Source organism: Raphanus sativus, chromosome 4 (genome assembly GCF_000801105.2).
Source record: "Raphanus sativus cultivar WK10039 chromosome 4, ASM80110v3, whole genome shotgun sequence".
Classification (NCBI taxonomy): domain Eukaryota; kingdom Viridiplantae; phylum Streptophyta; class Magnoliopsida; order Brassicales; family Brassicaceae; genus Raphanus; species Raphanus sativus.
The window spans coordinates 17,817,125-17,838,560 of NC_079514.1; the positions used below are offsets into that span (position 1 = coordinate 17,817,125).

General features: G+C 30.1%; 1 protein-coding gene across 1 annotated transcript; it reads left to right on the forward strand.

Annotated features, from left to right (window-relative positions):
• The first annotated feature begins 5,678 nt into the window (after positions 1-5,678).
• LOC108850445 (disease resistance protein RPS4B-like) lies at positions 5,679-20,414 on the forward strand. The gene is made up of 6 exons (XM_057008012.1): positions 5,679-6,154; positions 12,986-14,174; positions 14,265-14,579; positions 15,951-16,492; positions 18,106-18,421; positions 19,365-20,414. Exons 1-6 carry the CDS (start codon positions 5,679-5,681, stop codon positions 20,412-20,414), a joined length of 3,888 nt encoding a protein of 1,295 aa, XP_056863992.1.
• Positions 20,415-21,436: the final 1,022 nt, after the last annotated feature.

Sequence of the window (21,436 nt, forward strand, 5' to 3'; positions counted from 1 at the left end):
TTTAAAACTCCACAACTTAAAATATTTTCAATAACAGTGAATTTCGGAGTACTTTACGAAATGTCAAGTTCAATAACAGTGGATTTTAAATGAGTTTTTAAAATTCATGTTTGAATAACAGTGGATTTATCATTTTAATACAAATCACCTAAAATTCTCGGTTGAATACACCCCTTAATAGTTTCCAAGTGATTTCAGAGTGTTTGGGTGGAATTTTTTAGTTAAAATAATTAAAACTCAAATTGCAATGTTTTAAATGATATTTTAGCATAATTTAACAAAAGTCATTTCAATCTCTATAATTCATTGAAATCATCTAAAACCTCATTAATTCAAATAATCTCAAAGTTTAGATTGAATACACCTCCTAAGCGTCTAAACGTTAAATCTAAACAACAATTCAAACAAGAAAACGTACGTGAAACCTCCTTTGATCCAGTGGTTTCACTAAATGTTCATTAATGCTTCTACATTATGGAGATCTTAGATTCAAGTACCAGAGAAACATAATTATGCGAAGAATTAATGGACAAAAGACTTACCGTAAACATGAGAGGTCCATAAAGTCTGAAGATTGAAGGGCTCTCGTTAACAGTTAAAGCCCACAGCCCAGTCAAAGGCTCCAATGGCCAAGTCTGCAAAACTTGAAGACAACTCCTTTCTCTCTCTCTCCCTCTCTACAAATAAACAGAGTACAAACTCTAGCATTAAAGTGCAAAACAAGTTTTGTCTCCTCACTGATAACAAGTCATGAGATAGACTTTATCTCAGAGCAGAATATGCTAAAAATTTGTTCCATTAGGTTTAAACAGTTATCTTTGTATAAATAATCAAGCTTGTAAACTCTTCTTCCTGATGCAATGAGAATGACTATTTGAAACATTTGGATCTTTCTCTTGTTATCCTATATTTCGCTTAAGCTCACATGGTATTAGAGCAATGCCAGCTCCAACACCTTGAGACGATTTTACCCCAGCGACTCTCTCTATTACTCAAGTCGTCACCTTGAAACTGAGTGATACTAACTATTTATCATGGAAGCTGCAGTTTGAAAAATTCCTCAACAGCCAGCTTCTTCTTGGCTATGTTACTAGAACCATACTTTACCCACCACCTACTCTCACGGTGCACAACGGAGACCAAGTAACAAAAACTAACAATCCAGCCTTCCTCAAGTGGGTTCCTACAAATCAACTCATCATTGCCTGGCTGATAGATTCATTGTCTGAAGATGCTATTAAAAGTGTCTATTGGCTTCCTCCTCTCAAGAGACCTGCTTTGCGCTTGCAAAGAAGTACAACAAAGTCTCAGCTACACGAAGACTCGGCATACGAAGACGTGTTCAGACCACTCTAAAGGCTCTAAACCGCTGTCACAGTATGTATCTGAAGTCAAGACAATGTGCGATTCAACTGGACTCCATTGGTGCTCCAATATCTGAACAAGAAAATATCTATGGTGTTCTCAATTTTCTTGGGAGAGAATATGAGGTCGTAGTCACGATGATCGAAGATTACATGGACACACCTCTGGGACCCCGCTTTGAAGATGTCATGTATACGCTTATTGGGTTCGAGGACAAGCTCCAGAAATATGGAAATCCCACTGAATTTACTCAGCATCAGACCTTCTACACTGACAGAGGTGGTTACTCAGGCCGTGGAAGAGGTCAAAACCGAGGTGGTTTCAGAAGAAGACATTACTACAAAAATCAAGGCAGAGACTTTCCTCAACAGTTTGGTCAGCAAGCTAGTTGTGGCTCTTCTTCTGCGAATGATTAAAGTCCAACTTGCCAGATCTGTGGCAAGTACGTACATCCGGCTTATAAGTGTTACAAACACTTTGATCAGTCCTTTAAATTTGAGGAAATGAAACATGTCTTAGCAACAATGAAAGTCTCAGATGGTGATGCTAGCTCTAGAACGGACTGGTATCCTGACACTTCTGCCACTCACCATGTCACCAATGACCCACAACACTTGCTCTCTACAGTTCCATATGAAGGAAACGGCTCGGTGATTGTAGGTAATGGTGAATTTCTTCCGATTTCTCACATAGGCTTTATACCTCCTCATGGTCTCTCAGGTAACCTCAACTTGAATGATGTGTTAGTATGTCCTAACATCACTACATCTCTACTGTCAGTATCTAAGCTCACAGATGATTATCCTTGTGAATTCACCTTTGATTCTACACAGGTGTATGTTAAGGAAAAATTAACAAAACATCTTCTCAGTCATGGGAAAAAAGATAAATGTCTCTATCTGTTGGACAATCCTCAATTTATGGCTTTCTATTCAGCACGACAGTAAGCTGTCTCTGATCAGACTTGGCATAGAAGACTGGGGTATGCTCACCATCAAGTTCTTCAACATCTATCATCAATAAAAGCTATCACCATCAATAAGAAGTTTTAGTCCATGTGTGAAGCTTGTCAGTTAGGAAAGTCTCGTACTTCCTTTTTTAGAGTATGATTTTCAAGCCATTAGACCTCTTGAGAGGATACATTGTGATGTGTGGGGACCTGCACCTATTGTCTTGGTTCAGAGGTTCAAATATTATGTTATATTCATTGATAACTACTCAAGTTTCTATTGGATTTATCCAATTAAGTTAATGTCTGAAGTCTTTTCAAAATTCAAAGCTTTTCAACAGCTTGTCAAGAACAATTTTAAACAGAAGATATGTATTTATCAGTGTGATGGAGGGAGTGAACTCCTCAATAATCAATTCATCACCCACCTCACTAATTATGGAATCAGACATTACATCTCATGTCCACATACTCCTGAGCAGTATGGACTTGCTGAAAGAAAGCACATGCACATTACTGAAGTCGACCTCTCTATGACATTTCAAGCTCACATGCCTGAAAATCTGTGGGTTGATGCCTTTCTTACAGCAAAGATTGTGATCAACCTCCTACCAACAAGAGAAAACACTACATGGTCAGTCCTTATGAGAAGCACACTGAAAATAAACTTGTCTAGACGTCATTGCGGGTGTTTGGATGTGCTTGTTTTCCTTACTTGCGTCCATACACTCACCAAAAATTTGATCCTAAGTCACTGATGTGTGTATTCTTGGAATACTCTGACCAACACAAGGATTGCATGTGTCTCTATCCTCCAGCAGGAGGAGTATACTTGAGAATACATGTTTTATTAAATGAAGCTTCCTTTCCTTTCTCAGATAAATACAGAGAACTTGTTTCATCTCCTCTCACTCCATTTTCACAAGCGTGGCTTATAAACACAAAGAAGATTGCAGAAGTTCTGAAACAATAATGAAGAAGAGCTTTGCCAAACAATGTAATGTCATGTTTCCGTATACCAAAAACGGTAATGAAGAAGCTTATGAGTACATTGACACAATCTTGGTGGAGTTCAGGAGGCAATACAAGAGGTACACACTGAAAATCATGGGATAAACTATGTTGTCCTAATGACGAAGGAGGCTTAAGGTTTAAAGACCTTACAGACTTTAATACAGCTATGCTTGGAAAGCAACTTTGGAGATTGATAGAGTAACCAAACACATTATTCTCTCGTGTGTTCAAAAAAAGGTATTTCAGGAATGCATCGTCCCTGGCACCAATTAGATCGTACTCGTCGTCCTACGGCTGGCACAGTATTGTCTCTGTTAGATCTCTGGTTAGCAAATGACTGATCAAAACGGTGGAATCAGAATTATCTCTTTCAGTATGGAGTGATTCTTGGCTCCCATCCACTTATCCAAGACCATCAAATAAAAATCAACACAACCTTTACCCAAACCTTACAGTGGACTCTCTCATCAATGTAACATCAGGAACATTAAATTTACAGGTAAATTCGGACTCTGGTGGATCCTCAAGATGCGACAATAATTGAAAGTATACCACTAAGTCGAATTTTGACACAGATCGTGATGGATGGCACTTTACAAATTATGGGAGATACACGGTTAAATCTGGATATCAAAAAGAACAAGTGTATCCGGATAGAGAAAGAATGTTACCGGAGTATGGTCCTTCGGTCTTTCCATTAAAAGCTTTCCGATGGAAAGTACGTTGTCCACCTAAGATGAAACATTTTTATGGCAACTGGTATCATGATGTATAGCAGTTAAGAAGAAATTTAAAGCAAGAGGAATACAAGGGGATACAATTTGTGCACGATGTGGAACACCTAAAAAATCTATAAATCATGTGTTTTTTTGAATGTCCACCGGCAGTTCAGGTTCGGGCACTCTCACGAAATCCATCAGACCCATATATATTTCCTACTTAATCATTCTTTGCAAACATGGATCATTTATTTTGGAGGGTTCCTTCGTAATTGGAAGATCATCAATTTCCACGGAATTAGTAAATTATAATATATAGTATTAAATACTCTATTAATAAATTATATACTCTATTAATTTAGTAAATTATATACATAGTAGTATTTGTCATAGTATTTTAGTAAATTTTATCAATATAGGATATTTTTGGATGTTATATTAGTAAGTTTTGTAATTTTTATTATTAAATTAAGATTTCAAAGTATTATATTTTTTTATTACAACCTATTTTTTTATCATTTTGGGTTTTTAATATTAATTTTTAAAATTGTATACTTGGTCAAGAAAATTTGGAAAATTACACAAATATTTTTGAGATTGGAAGATTATATGATTTTGAATCTTTTTTGTTACTAAATTAGTTAACTATTTTATAAAAAAATAAATTTGAAATTTTTGGTAATATGTTTTTAATATTTTTATCAACATATTTTATAACTAAAATAAATATTAAATTAATACTTAAAATTAATTTGTCATTAATATCTTTTATTAATTATTAAAATATGAAAATATTTTAGTAACACATTTTGTAAATAATACATGAACTAAATGTTAGTTATCACTATTATTTCTGTATATAATCATTTTAGATAATTATTGCTTTGAGTTTCAAAAGAAACAAATAGATAATATTTATATTTGTAAATAAATGTTAGCATATGTTAATAATTTTTATTTTTGCATAAAATATTGCATAGTTTACGAACTTATCCCCTTTTAACGATGAATGATAAATTATTTAAATGAAAGCATTTTTAAAAATATTTTAATCTAAAAATTTAATATATTTTCATATTTAGTTCATAGAGCACCTCGATTTTGATATAATATAGACTATAATGATAAATTCATAAAAATAACATAGTTTTTATTTTATTTTTTATGATAAAAATTTAATTAAATTAATTATAATACTATTATATTACTAATTACAAAATTAATTAATGCATTATTTTATAAAGATTATTTAGAATGTTTGATGGGATATTGTTAGATTTTTCTTGATAGATCTTGTTATAAGTAAAAATAAAATTCAAATTTGTTGTGAAAACTGATTTATTATCAAAATCTTTATGATTATTAAGATTTAACATACATAATCAAATATGTCATTTTAAATAATTAATTAAGTAGAATTTTCAAAAAGAGTTAACTAATTAAGTGGTCTATATGACTTATCAATGGTAGATAAAAAGTTAGACTATAAATTAATAGATTAGAAAAGTGTACGAAGAGAATCTGCACTCAAACATTGCTATATACTCCACTAGTAAGGAGACTGCTCACTCTATACATTTTCTGAAAACGTTTCCGGATAAAACAAATCCCCTTAAGAAAAAAACATTCTGATGTCGAAGGCAGCCTCCACCAATGTTGCCCAGCCAAAGCTACAATACAAAGTGTTTATAAGCTTTCGGGGAGAGGAGCTCCGATATAGCTTCATTAGTTATCTAATCAACTCTTTGAAAGCCGAAGGAATCGATCCTTACATCGACAATGAGGAGACATTGGGTGAAGATTTGAGTGTATTTTTCAAGAGGATCAAGGAGTCGAGCATTGCGATCGCTGTCATCTCAAGCTTATACTCGAACTCAAGATGGTGTTTAAATGAGTTGGCAGAGATCAAAGAATGTGTAGCTAAAGGAACACTGGTAGTATTTCCAGTGTTCTACAAGGTCCCTGTTGACACAGTTAGGAGACAGACATCAACATTTGGTGAGAATTTGAATCTATTAGTGGGAACAGATGATACCAATGGTACGAAATGGAGAACGGCCCTAACGTATATCACAACGAAGAAAGGCGTTAGTGTGCATAAAAAGAGGTAACTTTTTTTTCTTTTTAATTAGACGCGTATATACATGGACAAGACAAATTATACACGAACTTCTCGGTTTTGTCGGTTTGCTTCTTTTTTTTTGTTCAATCACTGATTTCATTAAATAAACTTAAAAAGGGCTCAAGGCCCATAGGGCCTGTTTTGCCAATGAGTCTGCAGAAGAGTTTGAGCCTCTAGGAATAAAACAGAACGGTTTGCTTCTATCTCAACGTTTTCGGCCTGCTTTTGTACTGTTGTTTTAGATACACTACTCACCATTGTTTTTTATTTATTTTGTAACTGGACTCACCATTGTTTTCTGAATGGTCTTTAACGAATGAATCTGATTTCGCTGATTGATATCCACATATTCTTTTTTCTTTCTGAAGAAAAAAATATCCTCATTTCAAACTAACTTATAGCTAGTTTAAAATATCTTATATATATATATATATATATATATATATATATATATATACCATTGTTTTCTGAATGGACTTTAACGAATGAATCTGATTTCGCTGATTGATATCCACATATTCTTTTTTCTTTCTGAAGAAAAAAATATCCTCATTTCAAACTAACTTATAGCTAGTTTAAAATATCTTATATATATATATATTTTCTAAATTTTTGTAACAAAATTAAAAAGGAAAGAAAAAAACTTAGACAGACTTTGAATAGAACAAGTATGAATCAAGAAGTTTAAATATTTCAGGGAAGTTGTTTGTAAGCTGCTTAGTTAAGTCAAAAGCAGTGTCGTGCCTGAGTATAAACCAATCAAACATAAGTTTGGGGCCTTAAAAATTTTATTAATATTACAGGTTAATTCTGGGCAGAAATAATTAACTAGTTATATTGATAATGTATTTATTATAAATAAATAAGGTATGCAGTTCAATTTCTCTTCATAACATTTCAAGTTCTCATGGTCTTGGGACCAAATAAATAACTAGATTTCATGACCCAAAATTTCACAACCCTGGTCAAAAGGTCAAAAGTTGTTTACCAGACAAAAGAACGAGTTCGACTAGAAAAACTTAGGTAGTTAAAACCAACGTCGAGTTGGCGGGGTTGTAATTAGAGTACTGCCATCCAAATTTAATTTGGTGGGATTGATGATTATTTATATGTTTGGTTCCGGCAAATAGGTGAAATTAACCTTTTAAAAAAAAATTGGGTAGTTAAAGTATATCAAAATATTATAGTAAGAAAACTTTTCAAAAAAGTCTTTCACCACATATATCAATATTATATTAAGAAACCTTTTCAAAACTTGATAGATTCATTTAAAAAAATTAATGAGAAAACTTCTAATATAATATTAACATATGCTGTGCAAAGCCTTTATTGAGAATTCTTTGATGTGCGGCTCCTGAAAAATAGGAATAAGACGGATCCGAATTCGAAAAATAGAATTTTTTGATGTGTGGCTCTTGAGAACTAGGAATGGAACGGATCCGAATATCCGAAAATATATTTTTTTGATATCTGGCTCCTGAGAATTAGGAGTGTGATGAATACAAATATCTGCAAATTTTAGAGTATTTGAATTTGGATCAGGATCCGTCAGTTCTGTAATTGTAATATCGAATCTAAATTCCTTTTTTTTTGGATATTCGTTATTAATTATATTACCGAGACTATACAAATTTTGATTTGGATCCATTAAGAAAATATAAAATATATTTAAAAAGTACTATCATATTTACACTAATACATAACTTAACTATTTAGACAAAATTATATATATATATATTAAATATTATAAATTTATGATATAATATTATTAAAAACGTTATGTATAAATATTAATTTATCAACTATATTTATTAATAAAATTTAATATATAAAAAATTCAGATTCAGACCCGGATTTTCGGAATTGAAATTTAAGATATCCGGATTCAAATCATCTTTTAGCGAATCTGACATTTTACTATCAAGATATGGATTGAGACACCCCCAAATATTTTATTTTCAGAACGGATCCAAAACAGATCTTAGATAATAAGTTTCACCCCTACTGACTGACCTTTAGTATCTATATTATTATTTTAGAAGTGAGCTTAATTATTTATTATATTTTTCATGATTTTAGTCCGAGTCATTAGTTTTAAATTTAAAATGCTGATTAAAGTTTTGACATTTTTATTATAATAATATAATTCATTATTTAAATATTTGATATTAAAAATAAAATATAAGATAATCATTAACAAAGTTTTTGTTTTTTTATTTTCCATAAAAATTAAGATAAACAGAATAAATATTTAATAGAGTTATATATTTAAAATATATGTTTTGATATATTTTGTTTGGTTTACATGGTTTTAGTTTTAAAATATCAAATGTTTTTCTAATTTATTTATCACAATAGATTTATCGTCATTTAAACCAAAAATATATTGTATTGTTTTTAGATTAATAAATTCAACATTTTGGACAGCATACTAATCGTCTGTTCATTATTATTAACTAGATATGAGCCCGTTGCAAACGCAACGGATTTTGTTTGATGTTTTAATTTTATGAAAACCATAAAAATGAAAAATATTTTTAGTGAAATTGTATGATTTTGCATATATAATGTGAAAAAATATTTTTTGCCATTTTTAATAGGTTCATTTTCAAAATTCGTTTTTTTCAATATCACTAATATTTTTACAATTTAAAGTAATGACAGATTTTTATTGATACATTCACAATCTAATTTTGTTTAGACTTTTGAAAAAGGTACTAAATCTCTAAATCAAAAGGTCATAAAGCACAAAAAAATAATTAAAGCTTGGTTCTTCAAATTTATTAATTTTTCTTTTCTAAATCTCTTTAAAACAACAAAAGAGAGTTGTATCATATTTTGGGGGAATTTTCTAAAATACCACTTTGAAAATACCATTATTTATCTTTACCATCACTAAATATATATTTTCAAAAATACCTTATTTATTAAAAGGTTAAAAACTCTTATATCTTTGTTTTTTATATGCTTTTCAAAACTCTAACCCCAAACTCTAAATCCTAAACCCCCAATTCTAAACCCTAAACCCTAAATCCTCAACTCTAAATCCTAAACCCTAAACTACATACCCTAAATTCAATACCTTAAACCTAAACACTAAAACCTCAGCTATAAACCGTAAATCCTCAACTCTAAACCATAAACTATATATCCTAAATCCTAAAACATCAAATCTAAACCCTAAATCCTAAACCTTTAAATCTAAATCCTTCATTAAAAGTTGGTAAAAGTGGTTAGTGTAAACATGAAAAGTGGTACTATGAAAATAGTATTTTTGGCAATTTCTCCATATTTTTCTACACATGTCACAATGTTTTTTAAATAACAAATAAAATTCACTTCCTTTTTACTATTAATTTTTGCTTAGATTTTTTTAAATTGAAAATTACTATAAAGTATTTTTTAACAATATATAATGTAAAAGACTATGTAGTAGTAATTTTCCTTCTCCTATACCAAAATCAATTTGTACAATATTTAACACTAATTTTTATTTTCTAAAATCATAAAGAAAAGATGATTGTAAAAAAATATTTGATTGTAATTATCCTTTTTAAAAATCTTAATCAAAAAATTTTAAAAGAATGGTTAATGTTAATTTTCCTTTATTCAAATCCTAATTAAAAGGTGATAAACCAAAAAAAAACTACAATCTTATTATTGACATATTAACACGATTTGTAAAACAAAGTTATAGTAATTTTCGTTTTTAAAAATGCTATATCAAAACCAATTTGTATAACAATATTAACATTAATTTTCCTTTTCTAAAATCATAAAAACGATAATTTAAGAAAATATATCTTATGATAAAGTTAGTTACTATTATTTACAATACTTTTCTCAAAAAAGAAAAATTACTATTAAATAGTTATTTATATGAAAATTTTAATTTAACACATGTTATAATCTTAAATATAAAATTGACATGTGTCACAATCATGTTAATTACTAACTTTGAAGAACCAAAAAAATATTTGATTGTAATTATCCTTTTTAAAAATCTTAAACCAAAAAATTGTAAAAGAATGTTTAATGTTAAATTTTCCTTTATTCAAATCGTAATTAAAAGATCATAAACCAAAAAAACTACAATCTTATTATTGACATATTAAAACGATTTGTAAAAAAAAGTTATAGTAATTTTCGTTTTTAAAAATTCTATATTAAAACCGATTTGTACAATAGTATTAACATTAATTTTACTTTTCTAAAATCATAAAAAGACAATTGTAAAAAAAAATATCTTATGATAAAGCTAGTTACTATTATTTACAATACCTTTTCTCAAAAAAGGAAAATTACTACTAAATAATTATTTATATAAAAAAAATTATTTAACATATGTCACAATCTTAAATATAAAATTGACATGTGTTTCAATCATGTTAATTAGTAATTTTGAAGAACCAAGCTTAACATAACTTTTATAATTTTTTTTTGTTTTAGATATAAAAAAGGAAAATACCATTAAGTAATTGTTTGTATGAATTTTTTTGTTTACAATATTTGTTTAAAAGTTAAAAAAAGAAAAATTACTATTAAATAGTTATTTTATAAAAATTAGTATTTAACACATGTCACAATCTTAAATATATAATTGCCATGTGTCACGATCATGTTAATTAGTAACTTTGAAGAACCAAGCTTTATATAATAAGATAGATCTAATAATAATTTTAACATATACAACTGTTCATAAAAATATTATAATAAATATTTAATTTTCTAAGTTAATTTGGAATATTTTTTTCTATTTAAAACTGTATTATTTCATAGAATTCTAGTAATAATAACAATATATTGTCTAAGTTTATGATATTTAACCAAATTTAGCTATTAACTTATTTTTCACAGTTTTGTCAAAATCAAAATTTTTATCACTGAATTGACATGTGCCATGATAAAAAAAAGTCATGTAATATTTTCACTGAACCATATTATCATTCCTATTTAAAAATGAATGTGCTGATTAAACGTAAACAAAGTTGACAAACATCACTTTGAAAATAATATTTATAGAATTACAATGCTCCTTTCCTTTTTATACAATATTCCAATTTTTTAAAATCCAAAAACTAATTAGTTAAATAGTGTTTAATAAAAAGTAAAATGAAAATTTAAAACTAATTCATTATCAATACTAATAAAACATAAGCACAACTTGGACATAACCCTGGTATAACGTGTGGTATTAACAGATTTGGACACTTATATTAACTATGCACCTTTCAGCTAAGAAATTAATTATTAAAATAATTCAACTAAATTTTTAAATATTTCTAACAAATAAGATAACTCTATAGATATTTTCTACATATCTTTTACGATTTTAATCTAATAGAATCTTATTATATAATAAAATATAAATATACTGTTAAATAATTTGGTAATATTTATCAAATAAATATGATATTTTAATATAAATTTTATTTAGACTTAAATAAAAGATATCAAATATATGATTATATTAAAATTTATAGCATTACTAAATATTAAGTTCATGAAAATATAGTTAAACAGCTTATTCTATTAATTACTTTGTAAATTATAAAAGTAAGTTGAAGTATATGTACACACAAAATAACAGACAAGTCCTAGATTTTCCATATACTAAAGTCTATAACAATATTATAAAAGTAATCATTAAAAATAATTATTAGCTATAGTTTATAAAATAAAAAAAATTATAGATTTAGATATTAATAATAAAATAAAAACTAATAAATATTTATATTATCTATAATATAATGGAATTAGTCACAATTTATAGTTTTATGATTATATATTTTCACGGATTATTTTATTTATCATCCAATATATTAATATAACAAGAGTCGGTTTAAACAAACACCTCAACTCATTTATATTATTTTTCTCTCAAAACACATTTAAATACTGCAAAACATGTTACAAGCTGTATTACTCTTGTTCAAATTTAGCTTGTTAAAATATATAACTCTTAACAAATAGAAAAAAATATATTTAATTTTGATTATTATATGTTCATATTTATATGATTTTTAACTTGACTACAGAATATTAAAAAATAACTGATATTTTTATATGAAAATTTTTGTTTCGTCAAAAATCATTTTAAATAAATAAATACATATTTTCTAATGTGTTATTTATAAAATATATTATCGATTTTAATATAATTTTATTAAAGACAACATGTTGTTGTTATCTATTAAAGACAACAACGTTAATACATCTAATATATTTTATTTGTAAAATAAATATATGTTTTCTTTCTATTATAAAAGACTTATAAAATATTTTTTATATTTTAGAAAATTAATTACTTAAATTCTAATTTTTGATTAAAACATTTGAAAATTTGAATTTGATCAATAGACAAAAATAGAATATCTAAAATATTAAACAATTTTAGCTATGAGGAAAAATAATAATTACATTATTAAATACATAAACAAAATGTCCTTTTAATTCAATAACCATGTCTCTTTAATTAGCTTATAACAACTGAGTATTATAATATTTTATAAGAATTAACGAAATAAGCCTATTATATTTTTCAAACTGAATAATTTTAACTCAAACAAAGCTAAATGTGAGTGTAGCAAAAAAATAAAACTAATCTACATGTATAAACATAAATTAATTTTTTATAAAATCAAAACTAGTAAAAACTAATTTCCCTTTTGAAAGTAAAAATACGAATCTAGTAATTAATTAAAACATAAATAGTATGATTTGCTGCTTCTCACCTAAGAAGCCTTTATATGCTGAATTACTGTAAATTTAATGGAATTATTGGCTTGACTTTTGTATTTGTCACATATTTTGTAGCGATGAGGTCCAGGTGATCAATGAAATTGTGCGTAACGTCAAGAAAAGGCTAGAAGAAATCTCAAAGGATCAAGGAACTAAGAATCAAATAGAAAAATTTACTGGAATGTCCAAAGGAAACTTAGTAGGAGATGCGCCTATTAGTTCTTCTTCCTCAAAAGTGTCTCCCTTCTTTGGGATCAAAAAACGCCTAAAGCAGTTGGAAGAGAAGTTGGATTTTGAATCAGACGAGGTCACTCGAGTTATTGGAGTTGTTGGGATGCCTGGAATAGGTAAAACCACTCTTGCCAAGAAATTGATGGAAGATTGGGGATACATGTTCTTGCATACGATGTTCCTAGATGATATCCGTGCCAAGGCAAGATCTCTTGGAATCCACAGGTTGGAGGAGGACCTCCTATACGGTTTAATGAGGAGCAAGCATGATGGAAAGGAAATAAGATATGCAGAGTTTACACTTGAATCGTTGAAGGCTGAGCTAAGAGAAAGCAAAGTGTTAATTGTTCTTGACGATGTGAATGAAAAGAGTCAGATAGATATGATTCTTGGTGGACGAAAATGGTTAAGAGAAGGAAGCAGAGTTGTCATCACGACGAGTAGCAAGTCCGCAATCACAGGAATGGTGGATGAAACTTATCTAGTGCCGGGCCTGAGCGACGAGGATGGGTTTAAATACTTTGAAAAACACGCATTCACGACCGGTGCTTGCGAGCCAAGGTTCATGAGACTTGCAAGAGAGTTTGTGGATTACACTAGGGGACATCCATTAGCTCTTAAAGTACTTGGTGGTGAGCTTCTTACAAAGGACGAGGAGTACTGGGAATCAAAGCTTGGGGAGCTTGCGAAAAGCCCGATTAGCAACACAATTCATAATGTGTTGAGAAGTTCTTATGATGATCTTAGCAAACACCATAAGGATTTGTTCCTTGATGTGGCATGTTTCTTCAGGTCCGAAGAGGAGTATCATGTGAGCTGTTTGCTGGATTCATCGGTGCAAGACAATGTGAGTGAACTAAGACATCTTGCGGACAAGTTCTTAATAAACATTTGTGGCGGTCGACTAGAGGTGAATGATCTGATGTACACGTTCGCAATGGGACTAGAGTCTCAGTCATTCTCTGAAAATTCAGCTAGTGGGCGTAGGTTGTTTAACCATGGCGAGATCATTGCTATTCTCCTAAACAAAGCAGTGAGTGATACTAACTTTTGCTGCACATTTGAAGTTATTTTCTGAATTAATCTTACATTTTTTTAACATGTTATGCATGTGACTTTGCAGAAAGCAACTAAGGTCAGAGGAATTTTTCTTGATATGTCTGAGGTACCAAGGAAAATGAGTCTAGGTAGTGACACATTCAAATATATGGGAGATCTCAGATATTTGAAAATTTTCAACTCAAGTTTTCCAAAAGAAGGCGAAGCCACATGCAACTTGTACTTCCGCGACGGGCTTAAGTTCCAGTTGGAGGAGATTCGGTATCTTCACTGGCTGAAATTTCCACTCAAGAAACTACCAGAACATTTTAACCCGGAGAATCTTATAGACCTCAACCTGCCTTACAGTCGTATTGAGCAAGTTTGGGATGGAGAGAAGGTATTATTTATATATATACTTAGAAGCCCTATAAATTAATAATTAATATAATTAATAATCCAAAAGTTAATAAAATGATAAATTTGTTTTAAGAATAATTCTAAACTAGATTTTGACCCGCGCTTTTGAAGCGCAGGATATTTTACGATGAAAAATTTCACTAATAATTTAACAAATATTTTGGTTATATTTAAAAAGTGTGTATTTAAAATATTTTTGCATTTAAATCAGTATTTTTAAATTCAACCCGATTGTGATTATACCGGTTAATCCTGAGATCTGACAATTCAATTTATGTTTTTAAAATATTCATATTAAAAAATCACTAAAACCCGAGACTAACCGATTGAACTGATGGATGACCAATATGTAATCTAATTGGATTTAAATTGTAATAGTTTCATAATTTGTAATCTTATAATCGAAATTTTAAAGTTTACTATTTTGCAATTTATGAAATTATGACGTTTTTACAAAATTTTAAAGAGAAAATGATAGATATAAAATAACTAAGATTAATTATTGTATTATTTGGAAACATTGATAGTAGTATAAAAAATATATTGTTTGGAAACATTGATAGTTGTATAAAGAAATAAGTATATTGTTTGGAAACATGGATAGTAGTATAAAGAAAGAAACATTAGTGATTTAATGTATGTTTAACTATAAAATATAAAAGTGTATTTAATTTAAAAACTTACAAAATAAATGTTAGGTCCAACAGAATGTTTCTATTTTAATAAGATAGATTGGGACGAATTGAAATATGCACAATTTGATCAAATAATGGTGATAAATTCTTCAAATTATATTTAAATCTATGGTTGCACTAATAGTATAATTAATAATGACTATAAATTATAGTTGAATAAGAAAAAGTTGAGTAAAAATACTATATAAAATTTATATAAGCATAAATAAAATATGTATTATTAATTGTTCTTCAAAATAAAGTTTATCTCTAATCTGTATTACTTTAAAAAAATTGTAGTTATTTTTTAGAATTGCATCTAAAAATCATAACATATATCTCTAATATACTAAAACAAAATAATATTAAAAAGAGAAAATTTGAAATTTGGAGAATATACAAGACTATGAAAATAAATATTTCATACGTTGATAAAAAATATCTAAGAATATGAATTTAAAAAGGTACATTCTCTTTAAATAAACAGTTACCATAAATTAATAATTATCAGTGTATAGATTTCTTACTGTATATCTTTTTTGTATCCAATTGTGATGCTGCGTTAACGATTTTTTTTTTTTTTTGGGTGTTTGTATCGGCCACAGAACGCATCAAAATTAAAGTGGCTCGATCTGAATCACTCAAGTAAGCTGCGTACGTTGTCGGGTTTATCACAGGCTCGAAAGCTTGAAAGTATAAACCTTGAAAGCTGCACAGAGTTGAAGACAGTTCATGAAGAGCTACAAAACATGGAAAGTCTCATATTCTTGAACCTAAGAGGATGCACGAGCCTCAAGTCCCTTCCACATATAAAGTTGATCTCTCTGAAAACACTCATCCTCAGTAGCTGTTCAAGTCTTGAGGAGTTCAATCTAGTTCCAGAAAATCTGGAAGAGTTGTACTTAGATGGCACCTCTATAAAGGGTCTTCCCTCAACGATTGGGAATCTCCAGAAACTAGTCTTGTTGATGTTGAAAGATTGTAAAAGATTGACGGGTCTCCCAGATTCTATCGAGAATCTAAAAGCTCTTCAAAAGCTAGTACTCTCAGGTTGTAAAAGCTTTGCGACCATTCCAAATATAAAAAAGAACATGAAGCATTTAAAGACTTTGCTACTCGATGGGACGGCCATAAAGGATATGCCACGTCTCTTGAAGCGCTTCGATGTTAATCAAGGCGACGGGAAATCGGCCAATTCATACTTCAACAGAGGGCCGCGGTCCCGATTAGTACATACACTTGGACCCTATGTTAAAACATACATCAACACGTAATATATTCAAATTTCATACATCAACTAACGAAATTCGGCTTTTACATACATTGACCGTTTATCCGTTAGTCAAAAAAAACGGAATCTGAGCTGTCCGTTAAATAATGATTACGTGGCTTTTTATATTTTTAAATAATTAATAAAAACTATCTAAAATGTGGTAGGAGAGACTCGAACCTGGGTCTGGACAATATTTCAACATGTCGAATAACCACTGTGCCAAATATGCTTTGTTGATTCTTTTTTCTATTGTATCCTATTTATACCTAATGAATGTTTCATTCAAATATGACAATTATCTCCAATAATAATCGAATAATAAAAAATAATTTGTTTAGTTTTCGAAATATATGATTTTAAATTCAAACTTTTTCAATTTTTTTTTAACTTTTTGAATTTCTGAAACTACTTTAAATTTATTTTGTTACAGCAAGAATTCTGATTTTTCAACTATGGAGGTTTTATTAAAGTAAATATACATTTATATTCTTATGATTAACTAATATACACTTATAGTTTTGAATTTTTAAAAAATAATAAAAAAATAATAATAAAAAAAAAAATTTTTTAAAAAGAGAGAAATACCCTAGAATAACACTAAAGGGGTTTTTTTGTCACAAATATATTTGAAATTTGAAAATGAAATTTTAAAAATATTTTCAAAAATTATTTTCGAATTTCGAAAATAAAATTTTAAACAAAAAAATATTCGAAAAAATATTTTCAGAAAAATATATAAAAATCTGAATTTGAAAACATATAATCTGAAACTATAAAAATATTTTTTTATTAATTTTATTGAAATATATATATAGGATATAAGAATCTTTTACCAATTAAATGAATTTTTTGGTCATTTTCCTCCCTAGTATCTTTTTGTGACAAAAATTTGAAAATAATCTATTTAGGAGAATTGTCCTTTAAAATTTTTCAAAACATTGAAAAAAAAACTGGAAATCTTTTTTTAATTAAACTTTGAATTTAAAAAAATATATATTTCGACAACAATTGTTTGAGAGAATTAATATTTTTTTTCATTGTTTATTTAAATAATTATTTGAGAGAATTGCTATATATGAATGAAATATTTACTAGGTACAAATAAAAACTATGTTGTATAAGTTCTACAAGTATTGTTTGTCACAGTGGTTAAATAGCATGTTATTATATTGTGCAGACCCAGGTTCGAATCCCTTCCCCTCCCTTATATGTAGAATTATTTTTATTAATTATTAATTATCTAAAATATAAAAAGCCACGTAATCATTATTTAACGGACAGCTCAAACTCTGTTTTTTTGACTAACAGATAAACGGTCAATGTATGTAAAAGCCGAATTTCGTTAGTTGATGTATGAAATTCGAATATATTACTTGTTGATGTATGTTTTAGCACAGGGTCCGAGTGTATGTACTGATCGGGACCGCGGCCCTCTGTTGAAGTATGAATTGGCCGATTTCCCATCAAGGCGACCCTTCTACTTGTTCATACTGCAATTTGCGTGAATCGCCGTATGAAATCTACACATTATCATCAGTTCGACGTTTATGTTTGAGCAGAAACAACTTCGGAAGCTTGCCAGACAACATCAGATATCTCTACAATCTCAAATGGCTTGACCTCAAGTATTGCGAGCAGCTCGTGTCCCTTCCAGTGCTTCCACCGAACCTTCACTGGTTAGACGCACACGGCTGCATTTCACTTGAAAATATTGGGAGCCAGTTAGCTCTTATCTTAGCAGAAACAGAGCATCCACACTCCACATTTACTTTCACTAACTGTACCAAACTTGATCAAGTTGCCAAGAATGGTATCGTATCTTATGTTCGGAGGAAGATTCAATCAATGTCAGATGCAATAGCCCACCAAGAAAAGGTATAACATATTTCACTCTTAAACTCTTATATGGTATGAATATTGTGGTACGGATGGAGTGTATACTAAAACTAGGACTGAGCACAAAAACTGGACCCGAGGACTCGAACCGGAACCGAACCGAAAAATCAGGGTATCGGGTATATTCGGTTCTTCAGAAATAACCGTTTAGATCCTAAACTGTTGTATCCGAAGAACCGATATCCAACCCGACCCGAACCAAGAACCGAATGAGTATCTGAAGATATCCGAAATGTACATATGTATTTAAAAATATTATTTATAATTATATGTATAATAATTTTAATTATAGTTATAAATTTAATATATTAGTTATTTTCAATACTTTTGTGTATTTTCAGATAAAATATGATAGTTTGGATAGAAATACTTAAACAAAACCGAGTCTAATGAGTATTTTTTTGTTGTTTTTTTGGTATATTTGGATAGTTTGGATACAAAATACCCGAACCGAATTGGGTAATATGGTTACTTTGGATACTTTTATCCGAACCTATTTCAGATACATTGGTTATTCGGTTTTTTTAGGTTCTTTTACGTCAAAACCGAACCCACCCGGACCCGGGAAGACCCAACTCGAACCCGATCCAAAATTTTATAATATCCGAATGGGTTTCAGTTTCCAAACCCAAAAAACCCGATACCCGAAAGAACCGAATCATACCCGAATGGATACCTGAACGCCCATGCCTACTGAAACAGCACCAGCCCACCAAGAAAAGGTGTTATGTTCCATATACTGTACCCGAAAAATATTATTAACCAAAGCTTACCGAACATATATAAAATCCGAATGGAGCCTAAAAACTCAATCTAAACTGGAATGGGTATCCAAACGTCTAGGCCTAGTAATCAAATGTACCCTTAAGAGTGAATTTATTTCTAGCATCTGTTTGATTCTGTTATGGTATCAAATTGGCAGGGTTCGAAACTTGATGTGTTGATTGGAGTCTGCTATCCTAGTTGGCAGTTACCTGTATGGTTCAATCACCGAACGGTTGGGTCAAAATTGAAGCAAAATCTGCCTAGGCATTGGAATGAAGATGGTCTTACCGGTATATCTCTTTGTGCTGTTGTCTCTTTTAAAGACTACCAAGCTACGAACAACCGCATCTTGGTTAGATGCACCACGGAGTTCAAGGAGAAAGACGAGCCTTTCATTCAGTTTAGTTGCATCCTTGGTGGTTGGACTGAACATGGCAGCGATAGACCTCGAGAGATCATTGAATCTTCCGGTCATGTGTTTATCGGATACACCAGTTTGTTGCACATAAAAAAATGGGACATAGAAGAACTATTTGCTGCTACAGTGGCTTCTTTTGAATTCGAAGTGACTGACGGGACAAACCAGATCACAAACTGTGAGGTGGTTAAGTGTGGCTTTACTCTTATCTATGCACCCACTAAACCTATTCATCCCTTTTGTACCGAGAAAAGCTCTGACCGTGGTGAGACGATGTGTGGTTCAACTACGGAGAGTAGAGTCAACATCAACAATGAAGAAAGTCATTTCCAGATCCTAAGTGGTGAAGCCTCTTCCTCCTCGGTGATGGTCAGCGAGATCACAGAGAAGATACAGCCTTTCAAAGCTACAAGAAACGTAAAAGACATCAAGTATAGAGATAAAACTGTTGCAGCTTCGTCAAAAGGCGACAGTGGAATTCCTTTGGAGGTTAGCTTTGATGTTACTACAACGAATAACAACGGTGGATTCATGTCACCGATGAGCTCAGGAGGAGGGGAAGTTATTGATGAGGAATCTCCAAAGATTGATGAGACCAATCCAGGAGTTGAAACAAGGTCCTGTGAATCTCCGGAAGATACAGAGAAATCTGGTAATGAACAGAACACACGTAATGGGGCAAACAACCTATGTGAGCGGATGGAGAAACCTATACGGCTTATTTGTCTTGTGGTCACTATTTGTGCTGTTTCAGCATTTTTGTTGGGCAAGGACAACAAAAAGAGATGAAAAACTCCATCAATCAAATAAAATATGTGTATGAATTGTTCCTTCCACATGGTGTTCACTTTTTTCATAATAAATGTAAAAGTATATTTAAATAAAATACTGGAGCTAAAACTGTTGCAGCTTCGTCAAAAGTGACAGTGAAATTCCTTTGGATGCTGCTACAAAGAATAAAAGTGGTGGATCCTCGTAGAACCGTATTATATAAACCATGAAAAACTAAATATTATAAAAATAAAAATGAAAAAATTATACAAACGGGTAAAAAAATAATGATATAATTGTAGAATCGAAATATTATCTATTTTTTTAATTCAAAAATGTTCCGTAGTCCGACTGTTTTAATGAGTCGTACGACTGCAAAAGATCTTGTGATTTGCATTACTCTTTCAAAAATCTGATGGAACTAGTTTTACGTGTACAATCAGACTCAGAAAAAAAAATCAAAGAAAAAAAAAGTGTGAAGGATTGTTTATTTTCTCTCTCTCTCGCTCAAAAGAATGAATCTACACCACTACTTCTCTTCCCTTAAAAAGAAATGAAATATATGTCACCACAAAGACGAGGGAGGACTAGGATTTAAAAATCTCAATGATTATAATACAGCCATGTTAGGCAAACAATTTTGGCTGCTCATTAAGAAGACTAATAGTAATACATTATTTTCTCAAGTTTAAATGACAGTATTTCAGAAATGCGTCACCCCTGAAACTAACTTAATCATATTAACCGTCTTATTAATAGCATAGTATTGTATCTAACAGATCTCTCGTTAGCAAGTGACTGATTAAAAAGGTGAGATCATGATCTTCTATCTCTATATATAGAATGATTTTTGGCTCCCACCACTCACCTGAGACCAACAAACAGTAATCAACACAATCTTTACATGAGTTTTATAGTGGACTCTCTCATCAATACAACATCACATGCATGAAATATCAAGCAATAGTGGACCCACATCATACGAAGATTATAGAAATCATTCCATTGAGTCAAATTCATATGGTTGATAAAAATGGATA